Raw genomic sequence first — 27,674 nt, forward strand, 5'->3', positions numbered from 1 at the left:
ATTTTTAAGGCCGAACGGGTTTAGATCCGCCAGGTTCGTCAGGTCCGTGAGGTCCGCGTTTTACCCCTTCCCATAAATATTTATGTAGTGCAGTGAGCCAGCTAGCTATGAGAAGAAGTAGTAAGACAAGGGGGAAAAAAAAGAATCAGGACAATGATTAGTGAAGCAAGACAGGCTCATAAAAATTCAACAAGAGAAGAGGATAAAGTAATAATGATATAGGTAAGAAGCATAGAGAAAAGGAGGAGAAGAGAGAGGTATATGAGTAGAGAAAATAGAGCAGGCAATCAGGGTATATTTTAGCAGGAGGAGAGATATAACGAGATTTAGCAATATTGGCAGAGAACCGCCAAGAGGCAGTGAGGCAGACGTGGACATCAGGCCGAATAGGCCAATGGAGAAAAGATGGAGGCAGAAAGAGCAGCACAGATCAAGCCGTTAAAGTTAGTGAGTCCATGAACGATAACAGAGTCACACAGCATCAATAGAGGTCGGAGATTTTTCTTCGATGAAAGTGGCAAGGAGGTCCGGGTCGGTAAAGTCCCTGGTCTGGTTGAGATAGGTGACTCTCATTCTCGCGGGATAAAAGATGCCGAAACGGGCGCCCATCTTTTTCAATTGCGGCCGAAGAGCCAGGAGCTGTCTGGATCTGACGCTGTTCTTGTGCAGGTCAGGCAGGAACAGGATTTTATTGCCCTCGAAGGTGAGAGGTGAAAGAGAGCGACTCTGCATAATCTCCAGTACTTGCTGGTAACAGAGAATTTTAAGGACAATAGGCCGTGGTCGTTGGTCACGTGGCTGTCGGGTCGATGGTGTGTGATGGTGTCGAAGTAAATTGGAGATTCAGTAGGGAAGGAATAAAAGATTCCAAGAAGGTGAGCAAGTTATTTCCTTCCCGTCCCTCCGGGACCCCAAGCAGTCTCACATTGCTCCGACGCGAGCGGTTACTCATGTCCTCAAGTTCCCGCTTGATGATCAAGGTTCATTTGACATGCGTTTGCAGGGCCTTTATGTTGGCATCAGCGGTGGCCAATTTAATTTCTAGTTCGGCGACTTTGGATTTAAAGGCTGAGAGATCTGTGTGAATGGTGGTAAGTTCGTCTTTAACTTCCGTTAGTGCATCTTTCTTGTCGGTCATGATGTCCTGTAGAGATCTAATCGCCTCCCATAAATCCAGCATGGAAGGAGCCTCCAGTTTGTCAGATTTATCCGTGGAGGATTTTGCAGGCGATTGAGGCTCAGGTTTGTGTCGCTTACCCACTTTTGCAGAAGCCATGGTGTAGGAAGTAAATTCTGCTGGATTTAGCAATGATTTATGCAGATAATTAGTACAGAAGAGGAAGATAATAGGAAGGGTTGCTGGAGCTGATCTAACACACAACCATCCTATTCGGGCTCCACATCGCCCCCCCCCCCCTTTTCACAGCAACTTTACTTCTTAGAATGCCTAAGCTCAGGGGTAAGCAGAGGAGTGGGGGAGTGTGTGGTGCAGTGGTTGGATCTACAGCCTCAGCACCCTGGGGTTGTGGGTTCAAATCCCGCGCTGCTCCTTGTGACCCTGGGCAAGTCACTTAATCCTCCATAGCCCCAGGTACGTTAGATAGATTGTGAGCCCACCGGGACAGAGAGGGAAAAATGCTTGAGTACCTGATTGTAAAAACCGCTTAGATAACCTTGATAGGCGGTATATAAAATCCTAATAAACTTGAAAAAAAACTTGAAAAAACTTGAGTGTTCTTTCTACCTCCTCTTCCACTTCTTTGATGCGATAGGTGGAAATAACAGCATATGCTGTTCCAGTTGGAGCGGGCGCATCCACTGACCAAGGTGGGCAGACCTCGGTCATGGAAGGTGAAGTTTCGCTTGGCCCTTTGGGACCTAGAGTTCCTCCGCATCCTGGGATGATGTCGGGAACGCCTTCAACAGCGCAGGAAGCGCCAGATCTAATGTCTCCATCGGTGTTGCAAGTTTCACCCCTGACCCCGGATATGGATTATAGCTTGCCGACTTCACCACAGTTGTCATTGGAGTTCAGAGGAACTGAAAACTGGAGTGAAGCAGGGAAGGAGGCGGCGAAACCATCTGCTCCCCTGATAAGACCACCTGTGATCGACATGGAGGCGATCTGGAGTGGTTTGGAAACCTTACACAAGGTATGCTCCCAGTTTTTTGCCTCAGTACAGAATACTAATTTTCAATTTAAAACTTTTGAAGAGAAATTCCAAAAACAGTCTGATAGAATGGACAAATTGGAGAAAATAGTGGCAGAAGTGAAGGTTTCTTCTAATTTACAACTGAAGGAAAAACGTTTGCTCACTAGGAAAATAGAAAATTTGGAGAACACAAATAGAAATTTGAACTTGAGATTCTTAAATTTTCCTGTCTCCAAATTTCAGTCACCTAGAGACTTATTTCATTCCTTTTTAAATTCAATTTTGAAATTTCCTGAAAATAATAAAAGTTATATTTCCTTAATTTGCCTAAAGAGGATAAAGAAAAAGGAGAAGCAGCACCAGGAGAATTGGATCTCACTGGTATGCTGGAGACATCTCAAGAGGAAATTGTGCGTAGAGCCACTTTATTGGTGACTTTGGTTTTTCTTCAAGATAAAGAAGCAACTCTTTGTCTATTTTATAAGACTGATAATGTGGAATTTCATGGATTCAAAATTTTGATTTTTCCTGATGTACCCAAGTGGACACAAGCCAGACGTAAGAAATTTCTGGCTTATCGTCAATCTGTTTTGAGTTTAGGAGCAACTTTTCAGTTACGTTTTCATATTTTTTATGAACCTGATCAATTGAACTTTTTCCTTGAGGGTAAAGCAACTAAAAGAATTCCAGAGACTTCCATGGAATCACCTAACCAGGTTATTAATGAATGGACTTCAACTGCACTCTGTAATTTGAATTAATTTAGACTATTTCCTGGAATCCAACTTCCCTTGGATGTGATTGATTCTCTCTCATCATGTGTGGACTTTAGGAATGTAGAATTAATTTATAGTTCGATTATTGGTTTCTTTTTTCAACTGTTATATTTCCTTTCAAGTGTTGTTTTATCAACTTGTAAAAAGAATATAAATAAATAATTAAAAAAAATCAGGATAAATATGGGACAATCACCGAGGCATCATATACCAGCGATAGCACATCTTATACCCATTTTCAATAAGAACCGAAGAAATGGGAAGGGAAAAAATAACCTTATACAGCAGCCGCCACTCAAAAGGGCCCCTAAGCTCCCCCAAATCCTGCATCCTCTGGGGCCTCCTTAAGAACTAGCGCTCCATACAAATGGAATATCCCCCCTCCCAATGTCCCGTCGTAAAGCTAATTCCAAAATACCCAACATCAGAAAGCCCGTTTTTGCAAAAAAAGGCTCAATTGCGCGTAAGGTAACACATCAGAGTGCACTAATCCAAATTTGTCCTGCAAAAATTTGAGACCCCTCCTCTTACCAGACCTGTCCCACCATAGAGAACCTGGCCCCATCCCATCGATAATGGATAGGATCCTCTCCCCCAACACAAAATCAGGCAGTACGCTAAGAGGTGTCTACTCTGGGTAAAGTATCGTCGGTGAGGAAACATTTGTCTCCGCACCCTGTACCAAGAAGCAAGGATAATGCGCAAGAAAGGATTGCCAATTCCCAAATGGGAACATAGTATTGAAATAGGGGCCCAAGGTAAATGCCATAAAGAGATATCAGGTAGAAAAGCCTGCTCCAACCACACCCAAGGCCGATCAACATATCCCAACCAGACCGCTATCTCCTGCAACAAAGCTCCCTGATAATATTTTAAAAATTGGGCACTCCCATTCCCCCCTGCCATTTTGTCTGAAACAAGAGCACTCTCCTCACTCGCAGGGGCTTATGGTGTCAGATATAAGCAAACAACTTTCTATTCATATTGTGAAAAAACAGCTGGAATTGGAATTGGAATAGGTAATGCCATAAAAAAATATAGCAGCTTAGGTAAGATCATCATTTTAATGGTGGCAATCTTCCCCATCCAAATGATTGTCACCCCCTCCCATCTCTCAAGATCCTGAAACAAATGTTGTTGAAGAGCCAGAAAATTTGCCGCAAATAAAGTAGAAGAATGTGCCTTTAACTGAACGCCCAAATACTTAATAGATTTCTGTACCCAATGAAAAGGAAAATCCCGGCTAAGCTGTTGCACCTGAATATTGGAAAGGGAAAGATTTAAAATTTCAGATTTTTCCATATTCCCCAGAAACCTCTCCATAAGCTTCCAAAGTGGAGACCATACTACCTAAGGCAGGGGTTCCCAAAAGGTCGATCACGATCGACCGGTAGATGGCGAAGGCAACGCGAGTCGATCATGTTGCCTTCACGTTCTACTTGCTTCCCGACTCAGAAGCACCGAGCCGACCAACTTCCCCCACCCGACGTCAATTCTGATGTCGGAGAGGAAGTTCTGGGCCAGCCAATCACTGCCTGGCTTGCTTGGAACTTCCTCTCCGACTTCAGAAATGACTTCGGGGAGAGGAAATCTGGTTGGCCAGACGCTTCTGTGTGGGGAAGCAAGGAGAGTGGTGGTTTGGAGGCCTGTTCCCCGATGGCGGCGGTAGTGGCTTGGGAGCAGGCAGCCAGAGAGAAAGAAGGGAGAGCAGGGAGACAGAAAGAAAAAAGGGAAAAAGAAAGGGGGGACAGGAAGACAGAAAGAAAGGGGGCATGGAAAGAGAAAGCCAGACAGAAAGAAAGAGGGGCAGGGAGATAGAAAAAGAAAGAAAGAAAGGGGACATGGAGATAGAAAGACAGACAGAAAGAAAGGGGGGCAGGGAGACAGAAAGAAAGGGGAGGGGGGCAAGGAGAGAGGAAGAAAAGTTGGCGGAGGGAATGAGGTCTGGAAGCATACAGCAGGCTGAAAGAAGGGAAGAAATATTGGATGCACAGTCTTCTGACTGAATAAAGTCTGAATAAAGTGCAACCAGAGATTCATGAAATCACCAGAGAACAAAGGTAGGAAAAATGATTTTATTTTCAATTTAGTGATCAAAATGTGTCCGTTTTGAGAATTTATATCTGCTGTCTATATTTTGCACTATGGCCCCCTTTTACTAAACCGCAATAGCAGTTTTTAGCGCAGGGAGCCTATGAGCATCGAGAGCAGCGCAGGGCATTCAGTGCAGCTCCCTGAGCTAAAAATCGCTATCGCGGTTTAGTAAAAAAGGAGGGGGTATATTTGACTAGTTTTGTATAGTTGTTCCTGAGTGACATTGCATAAAGTTATCTGCCTTGACCTCTTTGAAAACCTGTGGAATATAAATGATAATTAACATTTTCTCTGCATACAGTGTGCTTTGTGTTTTTTTTAAATTTTATTGTTGGTAGATCATTTTGACTTGGTCATTTTAAAAGTAGCTTGAAAGCCCAAAAAGTGTGGGCACCCCTGACTTAAGGAAACCTCCGGATCACGAAGAAACAAATAGACATCGTCTGTAAAAAGCAAAATTTTATAAGTCCGATCCCAAACATCCACGCCCCTAATCCGGCATGCTAAAGGTTCCATGGCTATGACAAATAGAAATGGAGAAAGTGGACACCCTTGCCTTGTTCCCCTACCCAATTCCATCGCATCAGACAAAAAGCCATTCACCTTAAACCAGGATACAGGGACAGTGTAGAGAAGACAAATCCACTGAAAAAATTTAGCATCAAAGCCCCGTTTCACCAAGACCGTAGTAAAAAAAATCCCATCAGACCGTGTTCGTTTCACCAATCAAAGGCCTTTTTCGCATCAAGTGACTAACCTGCTGTTGTTGTACATGCCAGATCAAATGTAACACTGTTTTAATATTATCAAACGCCTGACGCTGGCATATAAAGCCCACCTGATCACAGTGAATCAATGAAGGCAATACCCTCTGGAGTCTCTGAGCCAGGATCTTCATGAAGATTTTATAATCGGTATTCAAAAGCACAATCGGCCGATAAGACTCACAAGTTTGAGCATTCTTGCCAGGTTTAAGGAGCAGCGTGACAGCTGCCAGACGCCAAGATTGCGGCAAAATTGACTGAGTGTCCAGCTCATTGAAGACCCACACCAAAATGGGACCCAAAAGGCCCTGAAAACACTTATAAAATGCATTAATGAAGCCATACAGCCCCGGAGAGGTTCCTGCCAGAAGGGCCCCAATGGTCAACTGCACCTCCTCCAATGTGATTGGCAGGGAAAGCTGTGCTGCCTCTTCCTCTGTAAGGACAGGCATTTCAACCTGGGCTAAATAAGTGTCAAGCGCATCCTCAGCCAGGGGCACCCCCCTACCATACAGCTGGCTAAAATACTCCTAAAACTCACAGCCAATAGCTTTGGATGATGTCAGTAGTTCCCTCCCTTGCCATCCTAAGGGAAGAGATAAATTTTCACATGGCCTGTTTTCGAAGCCTATGCACCAGCAGACGACTAGACTTATCGCCAAATTCAAAATACTGCTGCTTAGTTTTCTGCGAAGACATAACTATCTCAGTCAACTCTAAGGCCTTAAGCTGCATCCGAAAGGAATGTAGAGTATCTCTTTCTGCACTTGGCAACTCAAACGCTCTTTCTTTGGCTTCCCGTGCCAGCAGAGCCTCCTGAATTGAGCACTCTTCCCACAGTTTATGACGTTTCTCTTTGACTGCCAAGGCAATAACACGCCACTGCACCACCGCTTTAAGGGCTAGGAGTAATCTCCTCTATATCACTAAATTCAAAGTACTCTAGTATAACCTTCTACATTGGCCGCTTCCACAAGTAAAGCATCCTGGAATTTCCAAGGTGGCCTAGGGCATATCTCCCCCCGTCCCTGCGCAACAAGAAGCATTGGAGAATGATCAGAAAGTAGTACTACTGCCTATGTTACACGCTTTCATATGGGCCAACAACCCTGCATCACCTAGCCAAAAATCAATCTGAGAAAAGGAGGCATGCTGTGAGAAGTATGTATAATCCCGAACCATAGGGTGCGTCTGACACCAGAGATCACTAAGCTCCCAATGACAAGGCCCAAAGGCCTGCCCTATCTACTGTTCCATACTGCACAGTTGGATTTGAATTATTCCCTTTAGGGTCCATAGTTAAATTAAAATCCCATCCAATGATCAGGGCCCCCTCCACACATTTCTGGATATGACTCCAATTTTTGAAAGAAGGGACCCTGATTATCATTAGGAGTTTAAATATTCACTAGCGTATACCATTCACCATAAAGTTAAAGGATCAAGATGATATAATGGCCTTCCACATCCCGTATCACCCTTTTGCACTCAGTGCTACTCCCTTGGTGCCACAATAGGTGGTCTAAGGTGTGTCTCCTGAATAAAAAGTACCTGAGCTTGCAGGCGACTAGCTTCTCGAAACTACAATTGTCGTTTAGTAGCTACATTTAAACCCCTAGCATTTATGGTCAGGAACCGAAGTTCAGGTAAATCTCCCATTACCCCCCTGTCTTAAAACAGCCAATAAGGCCAGCCAAGACCCCACTTGAAACCTCTTAGGCCTATCCCCACACCACTCCAGGGTACCTACTCACACCACACTCTCACACTACCCACCCAGTCCCTCCCCTACCCCCCTCCACACCCCAGGCCCCAACCCAGTTATCCCTCGGCCACCCACCTACTGTGGCTGAACCAAGGCTGAAGGAGGAAGGAGAAACCCCCATACCCTGCCCCAATACATCCACCGAGCTACTCAGAGACCCTTGCTCACCCAACAATCTTATCACATCACAGACTCAAAGGCCCTCCAAACCCCTTAGTCCTCTATTAAATTTTTTAACCGCACCCAAACCTAGAAAATAAATAGATCCCAGAAAAAAGACTAAAGAGAACCAGCTCAAGGAGGGCCCCCACCTCTCAGACCCTCCCCAAGATACAGTCGCTCCCCTCCAAGATTAAACACAGAAAACAAATAGTGCCCCCTCAAGTTGCTGATCCAGGATTCGATGCGACCTCAGGAGAGTGTCGCTGCAGTCATCCCCCTGAGCGGACCACATGCTGCAAACGTGGTCACAGAGAATGGGCACCCACAAATGCCGAAGACCGAACAGCGCCACTGGTGGTAGCAGCCTCTGAAATAAAGCACTCATTAGGAAACGGGGGGGGGGTCTCACGGGTCAGCGGGGGGACCAATCAGGGGTTTGGAGGAGCGATCATGGGAGGGGGTGCGAAGTGCAGGAGGGCCTGTGATCCCTCCTGCCCATATCTTACTGGGGGTGGGAGTAGGGGGGTCACCTGGCCAGGAGGGCTTGGGGTCCCTCCTGGCCCGATCCTCATCAGCGGTGGGGTCGTGGCTCCCTCTTGCCCCGATGTTGTCAGGGGGTATCGCCAGGCAGGAGGGCTCCCTCCTGCCTGGATAAAGTCGCGGAGAGGGCTGATCACTGCAGGAGAGATGGCTCATCTCTCCTGCTGTGATGGTGATCACCCATCCCCCTCTGAACTGCAGCACTTCAGGATGAGGATCGCCAGCAGAGGAGATGCCCTGCCATGATGCTCACCCCGAAGTGCCGCAGTTCGGAGGGGGGTTGGCGATCACCATTGCGGCAGGAGAGATGAGCCATCTCTTCTGCAGCGATAGTTGCAGTAGGTAGTAGGTAGGTTGCTGGGGACAATGAGCTGCAGCCGCGATCAGCTCTGCGCCCCCTTTTTCACCACTTATCCAAGTCAAAATGTATAAGTGCCGACTAGACAACCTGCCTAAACTTTCGGCTATACCTGCTGTACGCCTATGTCTAGGTCGGCCCACCTCCCACCCTTTCCCCTCCTCTAAAAACGCCTCTTTTCACTCTGTGCATTTAGAGGCAGGGGAAAGGCCTAAGCTGGTTTTAGATACATCTAAAACCAGCTTTGATTATGGGTACTTGGACGATCAGGCTTTTTGATCGTCTAAGTACCCATTTAGGCCACTTTTTAGATGTGTTCTTTTTTTATGAGCCCCATAATGTTTCATTTACTTTTCACTTGATTAAATGTATTGTAATATATTATTTATGGGTTGAGCTTTTCTGTACAAGAATTTTCTTGTTTAATTATTTAATCTTCTATAAATAAATAAAAAAGAATGCTGATGTAGAAGGACTGAGGTTGAGATAGACACTAAAGAATGACATGGGATGGTTTCCCACGGTTATCCGCAGGGACAGGAACGGTGATGAATTCTGTCACTATGTCATTCTCTACAAGTAGATGCCTTCCACATGAGTAAGTCCTTTCAAATATCTATCACTTATGATTTTTATTGAATATATAATTGAAAAACTATTTCCTGGATTCTTCTTTTACTTATCCCCTTGACTACCTTGGATCCTTCATTCTGATTTTGTACCTTTGCCACACTGGTGATTCCTCAGCTGCATAAGAATTTATGCAGCTGCAGTGTCACCAGCTGCATAAAACTAGCTAATACACAATTGCACAGCTAGTTTTAAATGGGGAGTATTAGAGATGATAGTAAGATAACAGAATGGAAAAAGACTGGGAATGTAAGAGTGATAGAGACAAGTGTGGAGAGAATGCAGAGGGCATTTCTTGTAAGGAGAAAGAACAAAGAGATGAAATTAGGGGAGGATGAGTTGTGGAGTTGGATTGTGTTGTAGAAACACTTTCCTCCTCCATGTCTTCTGAGCTCACAACCTTGGGGTCATCTTTGATTCCTCTCTCTTCTTTTCCACTCAGATCCAACAAAACGCTAAAGCCTTTCATTTCTTCTTCTATAATATTATCAAAATCCAACCTCTCCTTTCTGAGCAAAATACCAAAACCCTTATCCACACTCTCATCATCTCTTGCTTAGATTACTGCAACTTGCTTCTCTCAGGTCTTCCACTTAACCATCTCTCTTCCCTTCAATCAGTTAAAAATTCTGCTACACAACCTTGAGAGACCGTTTTGAGTTTAGCCTACAGAAATGATAGGACTACCAAAATTGGAGCCCAAAGTTGAATTGTCTTCCTGGCCTTAGCATATGCTGTGACTGTTGCTGGCTTCTTAACTCTAAGGAGAGTAGCAATAACCACCTTTGAATACCCTTTCTGGGCTAAAGCTGTGTGCTCAAGAGCCATGCCATAAGACCAAAGCATTCTGGATTTTCTATGGGTACTGGACTTTGTGACAGTAAGTCTAGATGTACCAGTAATTTGAGACCTTTATCTCTCTGCAGACGCACTTGATCTATATATCAAGGACGTCACAGCCAATTTGGAGCTACCAAATTACCAAACCCAGGTGGAGAGTTATTCTGTGGAGAACCAGGCCTTTCATAGGCCACGGGGGAAACCATGTACGGAAGCTCATTTTCTGGCCACAGTTGCCGTAAAACATCCAGTCCAGTGCTTCCAGACTCGGATCTTTAGCTGAAGAAACAGTTTGCTTTCTTGTTCACTGCCAAAGCCATCAGATCAACTGTCGGTCATCCCCACCACTCCCCCGGGTCCAAAGTCTGCTGGCTGAGATAGTCAGCTTATACATTCTCCAACCCTGTTACATGAGCTGTGGAGATTGTCAGTAGATGGATTTCCACTCAATGGAACAACAACTGGACCTCCAGTCTCAATGGAACACTTTTGGCTCCTCCCTACGAGTTGACATACATCACTGCCATGGCATTATCTGAAAACACCTTGCCTTCCAAGTATCTTCCCAGGGTCCATACTGCCAACTGTATGGCTCTCAGTTCCAGTCTGTTTATTGACCAATTTTTTTAAGAGGGAGTCCAACGGCTTTGAATCGGAGAGCCCTTACAATGAGCCCTCCAGCCTTAAAGATTGGCATCTGTGGTCAGTATCACACACAATGCTATCCAAAGGGACATGCTCCTTGATAGGGAATCTGGATGAAGTCACCAAAGCAAGCTACACTTTGCTTCCTCCATTCAGGCATGCTGTAGCTGAAGGGGATCTGTCAGTGGGGATCAGTGTGACAATAGGGTGTCTTGGAGTGGATGCATATGAAACTTCGCCCTGAGAACCAATACTTGTAGATAGTGCCATGCAGTAGGTGCTGGCATTGTAAACAAGTCTGAAATTTGTCTCCTGATCTTTTGTTTGTGTGGCTCAGAAAGAAAAGCACGGCCTTCCACTGTATTGAACCAAGTTTCCCAAATTGTTTAGGGATTGGACCAGTACTAAGTGGCTCTTCTGAAAGTTGACTATCCAACCCAGGCTGTACAGCAGTTGGACCACTTTTTCCACTGCCTTTTCTCCCTCTGACTTCAATAGAGCTTTGATCAACCAATCATCCAAGTACAGATGCACCTATATTTCTACCCTGCATAGATGCGCCGCTACCACCCACTATCACCTTGGTGAATGTGCACAGAGCTGTTGCCAGACCAAAGGGGAGCACAGAGAACTAGAAATGTCTCCCCAGAACGTGGAATCTCAGATACTTTCTGTGCTCTGGAAAAATGGGAATATGCAGATGGGCCTCTATTAAATCCAGGGAAGCTATGAATTCCTCTAGAGCCACCACTGCAATGACCAACTAAATGGTCTCCTGAAGAACCATGGCACCTTTAGTGCTGCATTGAAGGACTTCAGATCCAAGATTGGTCTCCAGTTGTCTTGAATCTTTCTTGGGTACTATGAAGCCTGTTTCATCAGGTGGCACAGGCTCTATGGCTTGAATATCTACGAGCCTTGTCACCATCACCCAGATTGCTTTTTCTGGCTGCTGGGTTGCACAGTCCACAAATAGATTGGGAGCGGGTGACAGAATTTGAGGTTGTAACCTTCTCAAAATAATGTCCAGCACCCAGTGGTCTGAACAAATCAGCTCCCAGGCCTCCCCATAAACAAAAAACCTCTTGCCTATCTATGCCTATCTGTAGACGTAGGGCAACTGACCTGGTATCATTGCAATTTCTTAGAGGTTCCTGTAGTGCAAGAACTAGAGAATTAGGGTCACCTAGCACTTCTGTAGCTCTGCCTAGATCCCTGATATGATCTCTGGGTAGAGGATCTTCCCAAATATTGAAGAAATCACAAGACCCTTGAAAATTATTTATTTTAAAAACATAAGAATAACCTTACTGGGGACCTCAAGCACTGCAAGTTTCTTAATCGGATTTTTAAAAACCTTGAAAATAATTAAAAAAACTTCTCTGATTAAGAATCGCACCCCAAGCGAAGGAGACACACCCAACTTCAGGGGAAACACTGAGTTCTGCGGCGAGCCTCAATTATGATCGAGTTTACTTGAGCCCGATTGAGGGGCAGGCTCCCCTCCAACCCGGAAGAGGAATCTCTACAGAGATTGCAGCTCCCACAGAGGAGCAATGGGAAGAGAACTGGTGGAAGAATAGGATCCCACTGGGCCATTAACATCGGCACTCACTGTGGAGACAGGGGAAATACTACCTTCCGTGAAAGTGAACGAACAGTTTGGTGAGTTGGTAAAGCCTGCAATAATTAATATGGACGAATTGTGGAGAGCTATTGAGATAATGGACTCTAATCTCAGGAAAGCAGTAACTATGGTTATAAATGACTGTGCTACCATCAGTTCACAGGTAAACTCTCAAGGAGATATTCTTCTTGAACAAGCTGAGAGTGAGACTATAAAAAAGACATGAAGAACAGATCAAACAAATTAAGACCTTAGAAGTGGAGATTGCCAAAGAAAGAGCTGTTATTCAGAAAAAGTTGAAATTTATAGAGAATAAGCAAAGGAAAAATAATTTAAGACTTGAATTTTCCTAAATCGTAGGTACTTGAAAGAGATAAGAACATAAGAAGTTGCCTCCACTGGGTCAGACCGTAGGTCCATCTCGCCCAGCGGCCCGCTCCCGCGGCAGCCCACCAGGTCCTTGACCTGTGAAGTGAATTCTTGACCTTTATAATCTACCTCTACTTCTATAACCTACCTCTGCTTCTATCTGTATCCCTCAATCTCTTTATCCTTTAGGTACCTTCCTTAAACCCCTTTACTGTGCTCTCGCCTACTACAACCTCCGGAAGAGCATTCCATGCGTCCACCACCCTCTGGGTAAAAAAGAACTTCCTAGCATTGGTTCTAAACCTGTCCCCTTTCAATTTCTCCGAGTGATCCCTGGTGCTCGTGGTCCCTCGCAGTTCGAAGAATCTGTCCTTATCCACTTTCTCTATGCCCTTCAGGATCTTGAAGGTTTCTATCATGTCTCCTCTAAGTCTTCTCTTCTCCAGGGAGAACAGCCCCAGCATTTTCAACCTGTCGGCGTATGTAAAGTTTTCCATACCTCTTATCAGCTTAGTCGCTCTTCTCTGGACTCCTTCGAGTACTGCCATGTCTTTCTTGAGGTACGGCGACCAGTACTGGACACAGTACTCCAGGTGCGGGCGCACCATTGCACGATACAGCGGCATGATAACTTCCTTTGTCCTGGTAGTGATACCCTTTTTGATGATGCCCAGCATTCTGTTTGCTCTCTTTGAGGCTGCCGCACACTGCGCTGATGGTTTCAAAGTTGTGTCCACCATCACCCCCAGGTCTCTTTCAAGGTTGCTCGCCCCTAGCAATATTCCCCCCATTTTGTAGCTGAACATCGGGTTCTTTTTCCCTACATGCATGACCTTGCATTTCTCTATGTTGAAACTCATTTGCCACTTTTTTTGCCCACTCCTCCAGTCTCGTCAGGCCCCTTTGCAGGTCCTCACAATCCTCCATGGTTTTGACCCTGTTGCAGAGTTTGGTGTCATCAGCAAATTTAATGACCTCACATTTCGTCCCCATCTCCAGGTCGTTGATAAACACGTTGAATTATTAATAACTACGGAGAGCTTACTATCTATAACAAATGCTCAGTAAACAAGTTAATTCCATCCCTGCTGAAGTGATGGGAGCAGAAGGTAAACTGAATTTAACCAAGTTTTTGGAAAATTCCTTGGAAGTAATAACAGAAAGGACTACGCTTATAGTGATGTTTGCACTGGAATTTGGGAATTTAATTCTTCGGACTTACTTTCGACATATGAATGATACATTTTTCGGTTCAACTGTACGTCTTTTTCCTGATATCTCTCAAATGACTCAGAAAAGGACTTTTTGACTTACAGGTCAAGAGTCCAGGCTTTAGGTGCTTCGTTTATATTAAAATTTTCATCTAAGTGCTGTGTTACATTAGAAGGGAAAAATTTTCTCTTTTTTGAACTGAAGCAATTAGAATTTATTGTGACTAGAGAGGGGGGAGGAGTGACGTTAGGCACAATAGTATCTTCTACAATTTAAACCGGCTGCCCTTTTGGTAAATGTCTATTGTTTCCTTTTTCTTTTTTTCCCTTTTCTTGGATCATATAAATATTGTGGACTAAATCCTATATAATAAAACCCTAGCCGCGCATGCGCACTTCCATCTGCGTGCTTCCATGATCTGTAGGTCTGTGGCCGCAGGAGTGTGCATGCGCGAGTCCCCAGCCTTACTTCCCAGCACCTACCACTTGCCGGCAGGACTGGACGCCAGCGCTGGACTCCCTGCTCTCCATGTCGGCTCCTCTCACGAGCCGCACCAGCGTCGGAGAAGGCTTCCAACGCTGGCGGGGATCGAGAGGAGCCGCAGCGACAAAACACTCCAGCGCCTAAACACTCCAGTCACGAAGGGATGCCGCGGTCCTGACTCCAAACCTGCCGATTCCAGCAGCGTATGCAGCACTCTACACACGCTGCTTCGGGGCCTTCTATTGTACTGATTTACTCTGGCACGTCCCTGATGACATCATCAGAGACGCGGCAGAGCAAATCAGGGCAGTAGAAGGCTCCGAAGTAGTGTGTGTAGAGTGCTGCACATGCTGCTGGAGTCGCAGGTTTGTCGGAACCGCAGGAAGGGAAGGGGGGTCGGAAAGTGACTAAGGGAGCCGGCCAGACTATTATTGCTTGTGCTGCGATTGTTAATGAGGTATGAGGGAAGGGACGGGGATGGAGCAGGAGGCGGAGAGGTGGATGGGGGCTGGTGCTCCCATCAAGATGATGCCTGAGCCGACTCATCCTACCGCCTCCCATTTACTATGCCACATATGTGCATTCTCATGATGGAGTCGGGTTAAGGGAAAATCTTTTAAAATCTCTGTGGGTAGTTAAGGTACAGTTCCTTAATCACTATGTTACAATTAATTATTGATGTATACTGCAACTGTTGGAACTGCTTCTCCCATTTCTCTTCCACTCAACCCCCCATATACAAGGACTTCATTTCTGCAGCCAAAGTAGGGTAGTAAAAAGTAATGAGTAATTGTAATGATTACTTTCATGCAAACATAATGAATAACTCTAATATATTATATTTTTCAATAATCACTATTCTAATTACTTTATAATCACTGTCTAATTACTGCCCTTTTCTGCCGTCATCTTTCTATGTTTCTATGTTTCTAGTTACTCTTTTGTGAAGAGACACACAAAGAAACGCATACATAAGGACATGGGGGCTACAGAGACAGATTAAAAGAGACAGACACCAAAACAAAGAAGACAGACATACAGCAACCAAGGAGAGAGAGAGAGAGACAGAAAGAAAGAAAGACAGACAGACACACAAATCTATTCTAGCACCCGTTAATATAATGGGCTTAAAGACTAGTAATTACTATAATTTATTTAAGATGTTTTTATACCACAATTTAATGTGGATATTTTATTTCTGAATCTATATGCAAGTAAACGTTTGCTTGTTTGTAATTGAAAATTAATTTTTAAAAAACCCAAACTTCTCTGAGCAGGCCAGAAAAACACCTTCCAGCTTGCTTGCAGAAGAAAAAACTAAAGAAAGGCAATACAGCCCACCAAGGAAGGAGGTGGAGCTGAAAAAAAAAGGATTTGATTCCTTCTGCAACAGCTCATGATTTGGGGGATTGGGGGACTTAATCTATGGTACTTGTCAGGTCTCATATGCTTCGTATAACAGAAAAAAACAATAATTTTTATAGCTCTTAAGAGCACCTGATTAGCTGAAAAATATAGTAAATACACTTACAATAACTATTTAGTGGCCCAATGTCCAACTAAATTATCCAGGTAAGTTTTTTTGATATCTTTAATCAAATAACCAATAAGTATATCTGATTAAATCAAGTTACTAAATATACTCTCCTAAATTAACCAGATAAATGTATTAAGTTGCCTGTAGGATAGCTATTTATGTGGGACTTGGGGGATCACTATAGCAAGCTGTGCATCAGAGCTGTACACCGATATACATGTACTAAACAAAAAGTTTTACTCTTGAGGCAGTAAGCTAATTGTCATGCAAATAACAGAGGTGGTGTGTGCTGAAAGATTTAAAAAAACAAAACAAAACATTGCACCCCATCATTTTCCTGCATGTGGCATTTTTTTCTCTCTTCCTGACAGTGTGCAACTCAGTCCCTATTCAATACTGACAGGCAGGGAAGAGAGCAGGAAAAATTTCCCGGTGGCCTGTGGGCCTTGGACAACACCATTTTTCTCCCTTTTCCAAGACAGACCCCTTACCTCACCCCAATTCCCCCATTATGTTTGGGCTGAACAGATAGCCAAACAGAGTAATTCAAATAACCTTGGTCAGATGACCAGTTAGAATTACACCAAACCCCAGAAACACCCCCATTTCCACCTCTTTTTGGCTGGTTAAATTTTTCTGGGATACACTAGGGGCAGGATTTGTACATCCTGAATATTTGTATTTAAATCCATCTCTGGTACTGTAGTCATATTTTCCTGCTAATTTTGGTGATAATTTCATAAATTTTCACATTTCAGTCACTTTTTGATCAATCAGTTGTTAATACTGCAAAAAAAGACATTGTGAACCATTTACCTTTCTTTGCTGTCCTTGCTAAGTAGGGAAAATTGTTAGCATCTGCAGAGGCAACTTTAAAAAAGGGAACATCCAATTCATGTAAGAAGTCTACAGACATCTAAAAAAAAAAATTGAAAAGTTAAAATAAGGAATGGAATTCCTACCAAGGGATGGTATTTCTGATATTTTGGTACTCCTTGATATGTGTGTGTGAAAGAGAGAGAGAGAGAGAAGGATTCTGGAATGGAGGGGAGTGAATGGATTGGAATGGAGTGGAACTTTTCATTAAGAGAGAGAAGAGTAAGAAGAAGAAATTAGGTGCAAAGGGAATTTCTACAGAGACAAGAGTTGATTTCTGAGGCAATCTGATAGGACTCCTGTAGAAGAATGAGGCTCCTCCGTGTATCTAGACTGTTTAAGTGACTGCTTAAATTAAATTACTGTGCAGATTTTTTGTAATGGAAGCGTTCAATAGAACCTTGTCTTCACTTATGGCATGTTCCAAAACCAGTTCTGCATCAACTAGAAAGACTCAATGCCATTTCTCAAATTTTCACTTGGGATTCTTTTGTTAAAATGTGTTAAGTACTTTGAGGGCAATTTTATAAACGGATGCCTATTTTCTAGTGCCAATTCTATAATGAAAAATAGGTGCCTACTTTCCTTTATAGAATACTGTGTAGCAGTTCAGATACATGCATAAAATGTAGATGTGACCATTTATATTAGGCATAGAATTAGTATAAAAGTTCATACCTATATTACTGAAAACCATACATAAATTACAGGATTTTATCATTTATGTATACAACCGTGTGCCCCACCCAAGTTTCATCCATGTGTGTACCAAACATCAAACTATGTGCAATCTTATAAAATAGCATATAGCCAGAATGTTGGCTATTATATATGTGCATCGTATGTACATGCAAGCTGCTATTCTGGTCTTTTTATACATGTTCTTGGTGCCTTTTAGGGGGGATGTTATTAAGGTTCTGGGAGCATCAGATCACAAAGTCACAGCCCAATGGTTCTGGACCAAATCTTAAAATGCACTATTACTCTCTTCCTTTTCCTGAAGTCAAACGGTCCTTATATGGCAGCTTGACCTCCCTAAAGGCAAGTCTACCACTAGGTGTTCAAAGAGCTATTTTGAACTTGCACTGAAAGGGGTAGGAAATACTAGTTTTTGCTCTTGCCCCATATCCACTAGACTCCAGGGATTTCAAAAGGTAAAGCTGGGAAAGAGGTGCTTGGGATTGGAGGAAGTTTCAAAGATGATTGGAGGGGCTTCAGAAGCAGATGTGTTTGCTTGGGCGGAGGGGTCTTTGAGAAAAGAGGGAGATTAGCAATTAGTACCTGGCTACTTTAAGAAGTGTTTTAAGATTTTAAGCAGTGTTAATTCATATACTGCAGGAGTCAGTAACCTGCAGTACTAAACTACTGCAGATTACTGACTCCCACAATGAATTAAGATTGGAGGCTGACTGAATTTTGTTTTTGGCTTTAGTGCTACAAATGGCCCAAAATTGATATTTGGCTTTTTTTTCTTTCCTGTGCAGCTCCCAAGTCCTCCATCCTTCCCCCTCCAAATTGAAAGAACATATCCTCTCCCTCCCCCTGAGCAGAAGGAGTACACCCAGGTCTACCATTTTGTTGGTGGTGTAATGGTTAGCCAAAGAAGTGATCCCCAGTCACTCTTGCCCAGGACGGGTCCTTGGTCAAAATACCAGGACCTCTAGCAGCAGTTTCAACAACCATTTTGAGATTGAAGCCAGTATGGGCAGGACCAATCAATTGCTTCTGCCCATACCAGCTCCAATCTCAAATTGGCTGTCATGACTTGCAGTAACAATCTCACGAGACTGCCACTAGAAGTCCTGATTTCAGTTGGCCTCTAATTAAGGTGCAGTAAAAGCCCAACCAGTAACATAGTAACATAGTAGATGACGGCAGATAAAGACCCGAATGGTCCATCCAGTCTGCCCAACCTGATTCAATTTAAATTTTTTTTTTTTTTTTTTTCTTTTTAGCTATTTCTGGGTGAGAATCCAAAGCTTTACCCGGTACTGTGCTTGGATTCCAACTGCCGAAATCTCTGTTAAGACTTACTCTAGCCCATCTACAACCTCCCAGCCATTGAAGCCCTCCCCTGCCCATCCTCCTCCAAACGGCCATACACAGACGCAGACCATACAAGTCTGCCCAGTAACTGGCCTAGTTCAATCTTTAATATTATTTTCTGATTCTAAATCTTCTGTGTTCATCCCACACTTCTTTGAACTCAGTCACAGTTTTACTCTCCACCACCTCTCTCGGGAGCGCATTCCAGGCATCCACCACCCTCTCCGTAAAGTAGAATTTCCTAACATTGCCCCTGAATCTACCACCCCTCAACCTCAAATTATGTCCTCTGGTTTTACCATTTTCCTTTCTCTGGAAAAGATTTTGTTCTACGTTAATACCCTTTAAGTATTTGAACATCTGAATCATATCTCCCCTGTCTCTCCTTTCCTCTAGGGTATACATATTCAGGGCTTCCAGTCTTTCCTCATACGTCTTCTGGCGCAAGCCTCCTATCATTTTCGTCGCCCTCCTCTGGACCGCCTCAAGTCTTCTTACGTCTTTCGCCAGATACGGTCTCCAAAACTGAACACAATACTCCAAGTGGGGCCTCACCAATGACCTGTACAGGGGCATCAACACCTTCTTCCTTCTACTGACTACGCCTCTCTTTATACAGCCCAGAATCCTTCTGGCAGCAGCTACTGCCTTGTCACACTGTTTTTTCGCCTTTAGATCTTCGGACACTATCACCCCAAGGTCCCTCTCCCCGTCCGTGCATATCAGCTTCTCTCCTCCCAGCATATACGGTTCCTTCCTATTATTAATCCCCAAATGCATTACTCTGCATTTCTTTGCATTGAATTTTAGTTGCCAGGCATTAGACCATTCCTCTAACTTTTGCAGATCCTTTTTCATATTCTCCACTCCCTCTTCGGTGTCTACTCTGTTACAAATCTTGGTATCATCTGCAAAAAGGCACACTTTTCCTTCTAACCCTTCAGCAATGTCACTTACATACATATTGAACAGGATTGGCCCCAGCACCGAACCCTGAGGGACTCCATTAGTCACCTTTCCTTCCTTCGAGCGACTTCCATTAACCACCACCCTCTGGCGTCTGTCCGACAGCCAGTTTCTGACCCAGTTCACCACTTTGGGTCCTAACTTCAGCCCTTCAAGTTTGTTCAACAGCCTCCTATGAGGAACTGTATCAAAGGCTTTGCTGAAATCCAAGTAAATTACATCTAGCATATGTCCTCGATCCAGCTCTCTGGTCACCCAATCAAAAAATTCAATCAGGTTCGTTTGGCACGATTTACCTTTTGTAAAGCCATGTTGCCTCGGATCCTGTAACCCATTAGATTCAAGGAAATACACTATCCTTTCTTTCAGCAACACTTCCATTATTTTTCCAACAACTGAAGTGAGGCTCACCGGCCTGTAGTTTCCTGCTTCATCCCTGTGACCACTTTTATGAATAGGGACCACATCCGCTCTCCTCCAATCCCCAGGAATCACTCCCGTCTCCAGAGATTTGTTGAACAAGTCTTTAATAGGACTCGCCAGAACCTCTCTGAGCTCCCTTAGTATCCTGGGATGGATCCCGTCTGGTCCCATCGCTTTGTCCACCTTCAGTTTTTCAAGTTGCTCATAAACACCCTCCTCCATGAACGGCACAGAATCTACTCCATTTTCTCGTGTAACTTTGCCAGACAATCTCGGTCCTTCTCCAAGATTTTCTTCTGTGAACACAGAACAGAAGTATTTGTTTAGCACATTTGCTTTCTCCTCATTACTCTCTACATATTTGTCCCCAGCATCTTTTAGCCTAGCAATTCCATTTTTTATCTTCCTCCTTTCACTAATATATCTGAAAAAATTTTTATCTCCCTTTTTTACATTTTTAGCCATTTGTTCTTCCGCCTGTGCCTTCGCCAAACGTATCTCTCTCTTGGCTTCTTTCAGTTTCACCCTGTAGTCCTTTCTGCTCTCCTCTTCTTGGGTTTTTTTATATTTCATGAACGCCAACTCTTTCGCCTTTATTTTCTCAGCCACTAGGTTGGAGAACCATACCGGCTTCCTTTTTCTCTTGTTTTTATTGATTTTCTTCACATAAAGGTCCGTAGCCATTTTTATCGCTCCTTTCAGTTTAGACCACTGTCTTTCCACTTCTCTTATGTCCTCCCATCCTAACAGCTCTTTCTTCAGGTACTTTCCCATTGCATTAAAGTCCGTACGTTTGAAATCTAGGACTTTAAGTATCGTGCGGCCGCTCTCCACTTTAGCCGTTATATCAAACCAAACCGTTTGATGATCGCTACTACCCAGGTGAGCACCCACTCGAACATTAGAGATACTCTCTCCATTTGTGAGGACCAGATCCAATATCGCTTTTTCCCTTGTGGGTTCCGTCACCATTTGTCTGAGCAGAGCCTCTTGAAAGGCATCCACAATCTCCCTACTTCTTTCCGATTCCGCAGACGGAACATTCCAGTCCGCATCCGGCAGGTTGAAATCTCCCAACAGCAGAACCTCCTCTTTCCTTCCAAACTTTTGGATATCCACAATCAGATCCTTATCAATTTGCTGCGATTGAGTCGGAGGTCTGTAGACTACACCCACGTAGATAGAAGTTCCATCTTCTCTTTTCAGAGAAATCCATATCGCTTCTTCCTCTCCTTAATACCACACCTTAATAACTGCTTCCCTAAATGTTGATGCCCTTGATACATGAATTAGTGTCTGCTAACTGGTACAGAGCTGTGGATGCTGAAGCTTAGGTGGTTTGGAATTTAATACCTTTGTATGGCTAATATGTTGTGAGCTATCTTTTGTTTCACTAGTGCTGTGGAACAAAAAACATGAACTTTATGATAAAAGCTTGAGGCAAAAAGATCCACTTGACTGAATTTGTTCACTAACTAGTTCTTGTCCCCTGATGGTTGACTGCTTTCAGTGAGATTTTTATGGAGATTACTACAGTAGATAGAGGACCTATATCATTATGATTGCTGAGGTAATACAATGTAACTTGATTGCCAATCTTCCTATGCAACATCAAGACATAATAGAGCTAGTTAAACATTTTGAAAGTGTCTAGATTGCTTTCGATGTTAGCTGATTCATATGGAGTAACTTCTCCTTCATCAACTAGAAGCCTTTGGTGCATCTGTCTCTGAGATGAGCTCTCCAACCTTTGCTCTTCTCACCTGAAGAGACACATTCATCAATGACATCATATGATTATTGATCAAGTATCTTCAGGAAGGTTCTGTCCACAGCCGTAGATGGAACACATTGAAGGATCTATTGGACTGCATCCAATCTGTTGCATGGTAAGAAGGTTTTTGCTTCTATTGTATTTAGCTGACCCCTTCTAAACTGATGTTTTTAGGGGTGTAAAGGGGTTGAGGGTATCTTAGGGGGAGATTTGTTGGGGGAAAGAGAAAGAAGAGGGGAGAACCCTGGACTCTGCATCATTTTTGCCATGCCAGCCAATTTAAGATGGTGCCCAGGTAAAAATTGAGGAAAGTACACTGAAGTTAATCTGGAAAAAGAATCATACAGAGGATGAAAAGGAACTCTTATAAACTGAAAATTTTACAAGCTACATTGTATGAATACACAATCAGACTTACATCATCCCAGGCAGAGGCTGTAAAGAAAATTCCTATCTCTTTGGCATATCTCTGAAGCTCCCTGTACTGATCATGGCTGAATTCCAGGTGGCGCTTATGGTCTCCATATGTCTTTCCCCAGGAGTGTTTGGATGTATATGGTCTCTCCAATGCTGTTTTTGTGAATCTATGCAGCAGCTCACTCTTCTGGAACTTGGCACAATCTGCTCCACACTCCTGAAAACAAATGGGTTGATATTCAGAAGGACATTGTAATTGGTGAAACGAATAGGTCCCAATTAGTATTAGCTTCGTTCTGCTGTCCTGACTACAGATGCATCCGGGGACAGAAAACACACACACACACACACACACACACAGATAGCCAAAGAAAGATGAAGTATTTATTCAGACCAACATCACATATTTATAGTCCCTCCCTTTGTACATACCCAGTCACAAGCTAATAATGGGTGTAGCTTATGAGGGAAAAGTAAGTTTCATTTCTCATGGAAACAGGGAGGGGGTGGGAAATTCCACAGCCAGTGGATTTTTTGTGTGATTTCTGCATAGCAGCATAGCAACATAAACTACTCTATCTCCCAGACCAACTACCTCTATCCCTCCAACCTCAACACTTTCTGACTACACCTACACGTCAGAAAGTGTTGAGGTTGGAGGGATAGAGGTAGTTGGTCTGGGAGATAGAGTAGTTTATGTTGCTATGCTGCTATGCAGAAATCACACAAAAACATTGTCTCTTTTTGTTATCTGTAACTATGACTACTGGCTGTGGAATTTCCCACCCCCTCCCTGTTTCCATGAGAAATGAAACTTACTTTTCTTATCCTAACAAATATTAAATAAGAAAAAATACCAACAACTTTTGTAAATGGCAGGTAGGACTAGAAGCTATAAGACTTCTATCAAGAGAGGCAGTCCAGGCACCGAAAGTACCCAGGGGAAGCCAGGACGGAGGGCAGAGGTCTCTGTACAGACCGAGGCCATCCCCTCAAAGATGTCTACAGTCTCCACTCAAACGGAGGCAATGGATCAGCCAGATGAAAGCCTTTTGCTAGAGCTGAGGAGCCTGAGAGACGAGGTTCAGCACTTAAGATGCATCCGAGACGACAAGACCTTCATCGACGGAGTCATCCAAGAGCTGTCTCAGATCGCCGAACAAGAACCTAACAAGACCATCCTAGAGGCACCCAAGCCTGCGAACTTGAGACCAATCATCGGAATACAGGAAGTGGCTGGGGACGCTGATTCCTGGCAGCTGGTAACTTCCTCCACAGGAAAACGCAGAAAACCTTATTCTGTCTCTTTCTCTCACATACAGGGCGTCTCTACATCGACACCACAAATCACCATGAGGAACAGATACCAGCTGCTACAGGAAGGTCCTGACAACGAGGAGCAGGAAGTTGTTCAGCAGACGGTTCCAGTTCCAGAGTCAACAAATCGGCCCACCCCTAAGAAGCGCAGAATGGTGGTCATCAGAGATTCGCTGCTGAGGGGCACTGAGGGTCCAATCTGTAGATCAGACCTGCAATCCTGGACAGACTCATCAAGCCCCGTGACCACTTCCCCATGATTCTCATCCACGTCGGAACCAATGACACCGCCAGAACATCCCGGAGAGCATACCTGAAGACTTCAGAGCCCTGGGTGAGAAGCTGAGGAGGTTGGATGCGCAGGTGGTTTTCTCCTCGATCCTCCTGGTAAGGGGCAAGGGCAGTGCCAGGGAGGATCACATCCTGAGGGCAAACGTCTGGCTGCAGGGATGGTGCAAGGAGATGAACTTCGGGTTCTTGCACCATGGAGAGTGTCACACTCCTGGTACTGGGTGCTTAGTATGGCTACTGGGCAGTGTGCAAAAACATAAGTCCTGGCGTGCCTTTCCAAGGTGAAAGGCCCTGCTGGTGGTCACAATGTTAGGAAACACAAAAAAATCAGGTTAACTGAGTTCTTTCAAAATAGTAGAGCTTTATTTAGCAACAGTGCTGTAGTAAACCATGTAGCCACTGTTCTAGAGTCCAAATCAAAAGAACAAACAAAAACACAGTTCAGAAGGTGCGGCTACCAGGTTAGCCTCAGTCTGAGCAGCCCTTTCTTCAGGGTAAGTTTTCAACAGTCTCACCGGGTTTTCCACACCCGGAGCAAAACAACAATTGATGAGGTTTGTCCCTGGTAATATGAGTCAATTGCTTTAGCAAGCTCACTGTGTTAGCCTGAGATTTAAACAGGCTTTACCCTGCCAGATCAGGTAAGCTGGCGGGGGTGGGGAGTTGTTGAATCCACTTACAAAAAAACTGCCAGAGAATGGCCCCACAATCCCAACCCAGGATCTTTTGTGGATTCAAACCCCACAACTCCCACTGAAAACACTCAGTAGCTAAAACTTTCCTTATCACAAGAAAAAGAAACAAATCCAAAAACCCAGTTCACAGTCTTTCAAAAATTCAGGGGAATTCTTCAGGAGTGAGCTTTGGAAATGCTCACACCCACGCACACAAAGTTAGCAGAAGTCCCAAAACATAATGCAGTACAAAAACAAACACCAGGAGAAACTTAGCTTTCTTCCATAGCAGTGTCCTCCGGCTCCCAGGAAACGTCCATAGGTTCTTCTGTTTGCACACCATCAAGCAAACTTGGCAGAGAGGGCTCATCCTGGAACCTAGCAGCACCTGGCCACGAGTCTCCTTCCAGAGCTGGATCCAGACTGACTTTACTCAGCTTGCTCTGCTCTATTTGGCCAGCCTTCAGAGAGCCATGCCCTACTCTGAATGGGGGTTGGGCAGTCTGGTTCTGAGCTTTCTGCTGTTTCTCAATTAGTTTGAGCAGGTGGGGGCTGGGCTGGATAGGAGCTTGTCTCCTATGGTGAGTTTTAACAGGGGCTACCCTAGGTTTAGAGAACCTTATGATCTCCTCTGGTTTCCCCTCCTCCCAGACCTCTTGTTCTAGGGCGCCCTTGCCAATGACAGAGCTCTGGGAACTGTTTGTAGGAAAGCTACTGCACTGATCTGCTCTCCTAACAGTTAGGGGTTTTTGTCCCTTCTCTGGCACAAACCTCACTCTGGTGCCGGGTTTGTGACAAGAGGCATTGCGAGGACTACAGGGACCAGACGGGTTACACCTGACCAGAAGAGGGAAGAATGTCCTTGGACACCGTCTAGCCCGCCTACTACACAGGGCTTTAAACTAGGTAAGTTGGGGGAGGGTACGGGCACAAACAACTCATCTGGAGAACTAAGCTGCCAATACTTTTTTGAGACTAAGGTAAGTAAACACAGTAATTCTGGGTCTGGGTCAGGGGCGAGTATACACACCTTCGAGTCAGGAGTTGGCTCACATCATAATTCTGGGTCACATTGTAATTCTGGGTCTAAGGAGAGTACACATTGTAATTCTGGGTCTAGAGGGAATACACTTTGTAATTCTGGGTCCAGCAAGAGAACTCACATTGCAAATTGCACTAAAGGTGTCCAAATAGCTCAAGCGAGAACATCCCCACTGTAGAGCAACAATCATACAACATGGAGGGCTATGTGTGTAAACGCCCACAGTCTGGGAAACAAGTTCCTGGAATTGGAAACAGAAATGAGGAATGCCGACCTGGATGTGGTGGCAATATCTGAGACCTGGCTCACAGACTCCCATGGGTGGGACATGGTCATACCGGGTTACAACTTGCTTCATCGGGACAGGGAGGGCAAAATGGGAGGAGGTGTAGCATTATATACTAAAGATGACATTAAAGTCACCAGAATCACAGATGTCCACTACACTGGGGAATCCCTTTGGGTAAACTTGGCCAGAGGGAAGGACAAATGCCTGTATCTTGGCATAGTTTACAGACCCCCTAGACAACAGGATGACCTAGATATGGAATTAATCGGTGATATAGAGAATATCACCTTGCGTGGGGACACAGTATTGTTAGGTGACTTCAACATGCCCGATGTGGATTGGGACACGCTTTCCTCTGCTTCCGGCAGCAGCAGGAGGCTATTAAACTCTATGAAGGGAGCAAGACTCAGGCAACTGGTGTTGGAACCAACAAGAGATCAGGCACTACTGGACCTGATACTTACCAATGGAGAAAGTGTCACAGAGGTCTCGGTGGGCGACACATTGGCCTCCAGTGACCACAACATGGTATGGTTCAATCTCAAGAAAGGTTTCACTAAATCTACCACACTGACCAAGGTCCTCAAATTCAAGGACACAAACTTCAAAGAAATGGGAGACTTCGTTCGCCAGGCGCTACAAAGCCAAGCAGAATCCGATAACGTGGAAGAAATATGGTCTATTTTGAAAGCCACCATACAAGAAGCGACTAACCGCTATGTTAAATCAGTAAGTAAACGGCAAAGGAACAATAAGCCACAGTGGTTCTCTGCGGAGATTTCGGACCTCATCAAGAAGAAGAAAAAAGCTTTCATCTCTTACAAACATTCAGGGAAACAGGACTCTAGGGAAGTCTATCTGGCCAAATCAAAAGATGTCAAAACAGCAGCAAGGGAGGCCAAATTCCGCATGGAGGAGTCGCTAGCGAAGAACATCCAGAAAGGAGATAAATCCTTCTTCAGGTATATCAGTGACAGAAATAAGAACTCAGGTGGGATAGTACGTCTTAGGAAACCAGACGGAGACTATGTAGAAACAGACTCGGAAAAAGCCCAACTATTAAATGAATACTTCTGCTCAGTCTTCCCCCGCGAGGTGCCAGGACTCGGCCCTCAGCTACAGACAAGGGCTGACGCAGTTGACCCGTTTAGTAATTTCGAGTTTACACCCAGCAGTGTCTACTGTGAGCTGTCAAAGCTTAAGGTTAACAAGGCAATGGGGCCTGACAACCTACACACCAGGGTGCTCAGGGAGTTGTGTGATGTCTTGGCGGAACCGTTATCCACGCTCTTCAATCTCTCCCTTAGTACGGGTAACGTCCCATTGGACTGGAAGACGGCTAACGTCATTCCAATCCACAAGAAAGGCTCCAAGATGGAGACGGCAAAGTACAGACCGGTGAGTCTCACATCAATAGTGTGCAAACTAATGGAAACTCTAATCAAACGCCAATTGGACACGATCCTGAATGAGGAGAATCTACAGGACCCCCGTCAACATGGATTTACTAAGGGGAGATCCTGCCAATCCAACCTGATAAGCTTCTTTGACTGGGTGACGAGGAAGCTGGATGTTGGGGAGTCCCTGGACATCGTATACCTGGA

At 44.4% G+C, this 27,674-nt stretch overlaps 1 protein-coding gene across 1 annotated transcript in view; it reads right to left on the minus strand.

Annotated features, from left to right (window-relative positions):
• The window catches only part of LOC117347248 (sialic acid synthase-like), a 179,281-nt gene that overhangs the window by 89,019 nt on the left and 62,588 nt on the right, over positions 1-27,674 (minus strand). Inside the window, exons 2-3 of the mRNA XM_033917915.1 lie at positions 22,459-22,674; positions 16,772-16,871 (exon numbers count right to left, since the gene is read on the minus strand). Of these exons, the coding sequence (XP_033773806.1) occupies positions 16,772-16,871; positions 22,459-22,674 (316 nt within the window). The remainder of the gene's footprint in view (positions 1-16,771; positions 16,872-22,458; positions 22,675-27,674) is intronic.

The sequence above is a fragment of the Geotrypetes seraphini genome, chromosome 1 (genome assembly GCF_902459505.1).
Source record: "Geotrypetes seraphini chromosome 1, aGeoSer1.1, whole genome shotgun sequence".
NCBI lineage: Eukaryota > Metazoa > Chordata > Amphibia > Gymnophiona > Dermophiidae > Geotrypetes > Geotrypetes seraphini.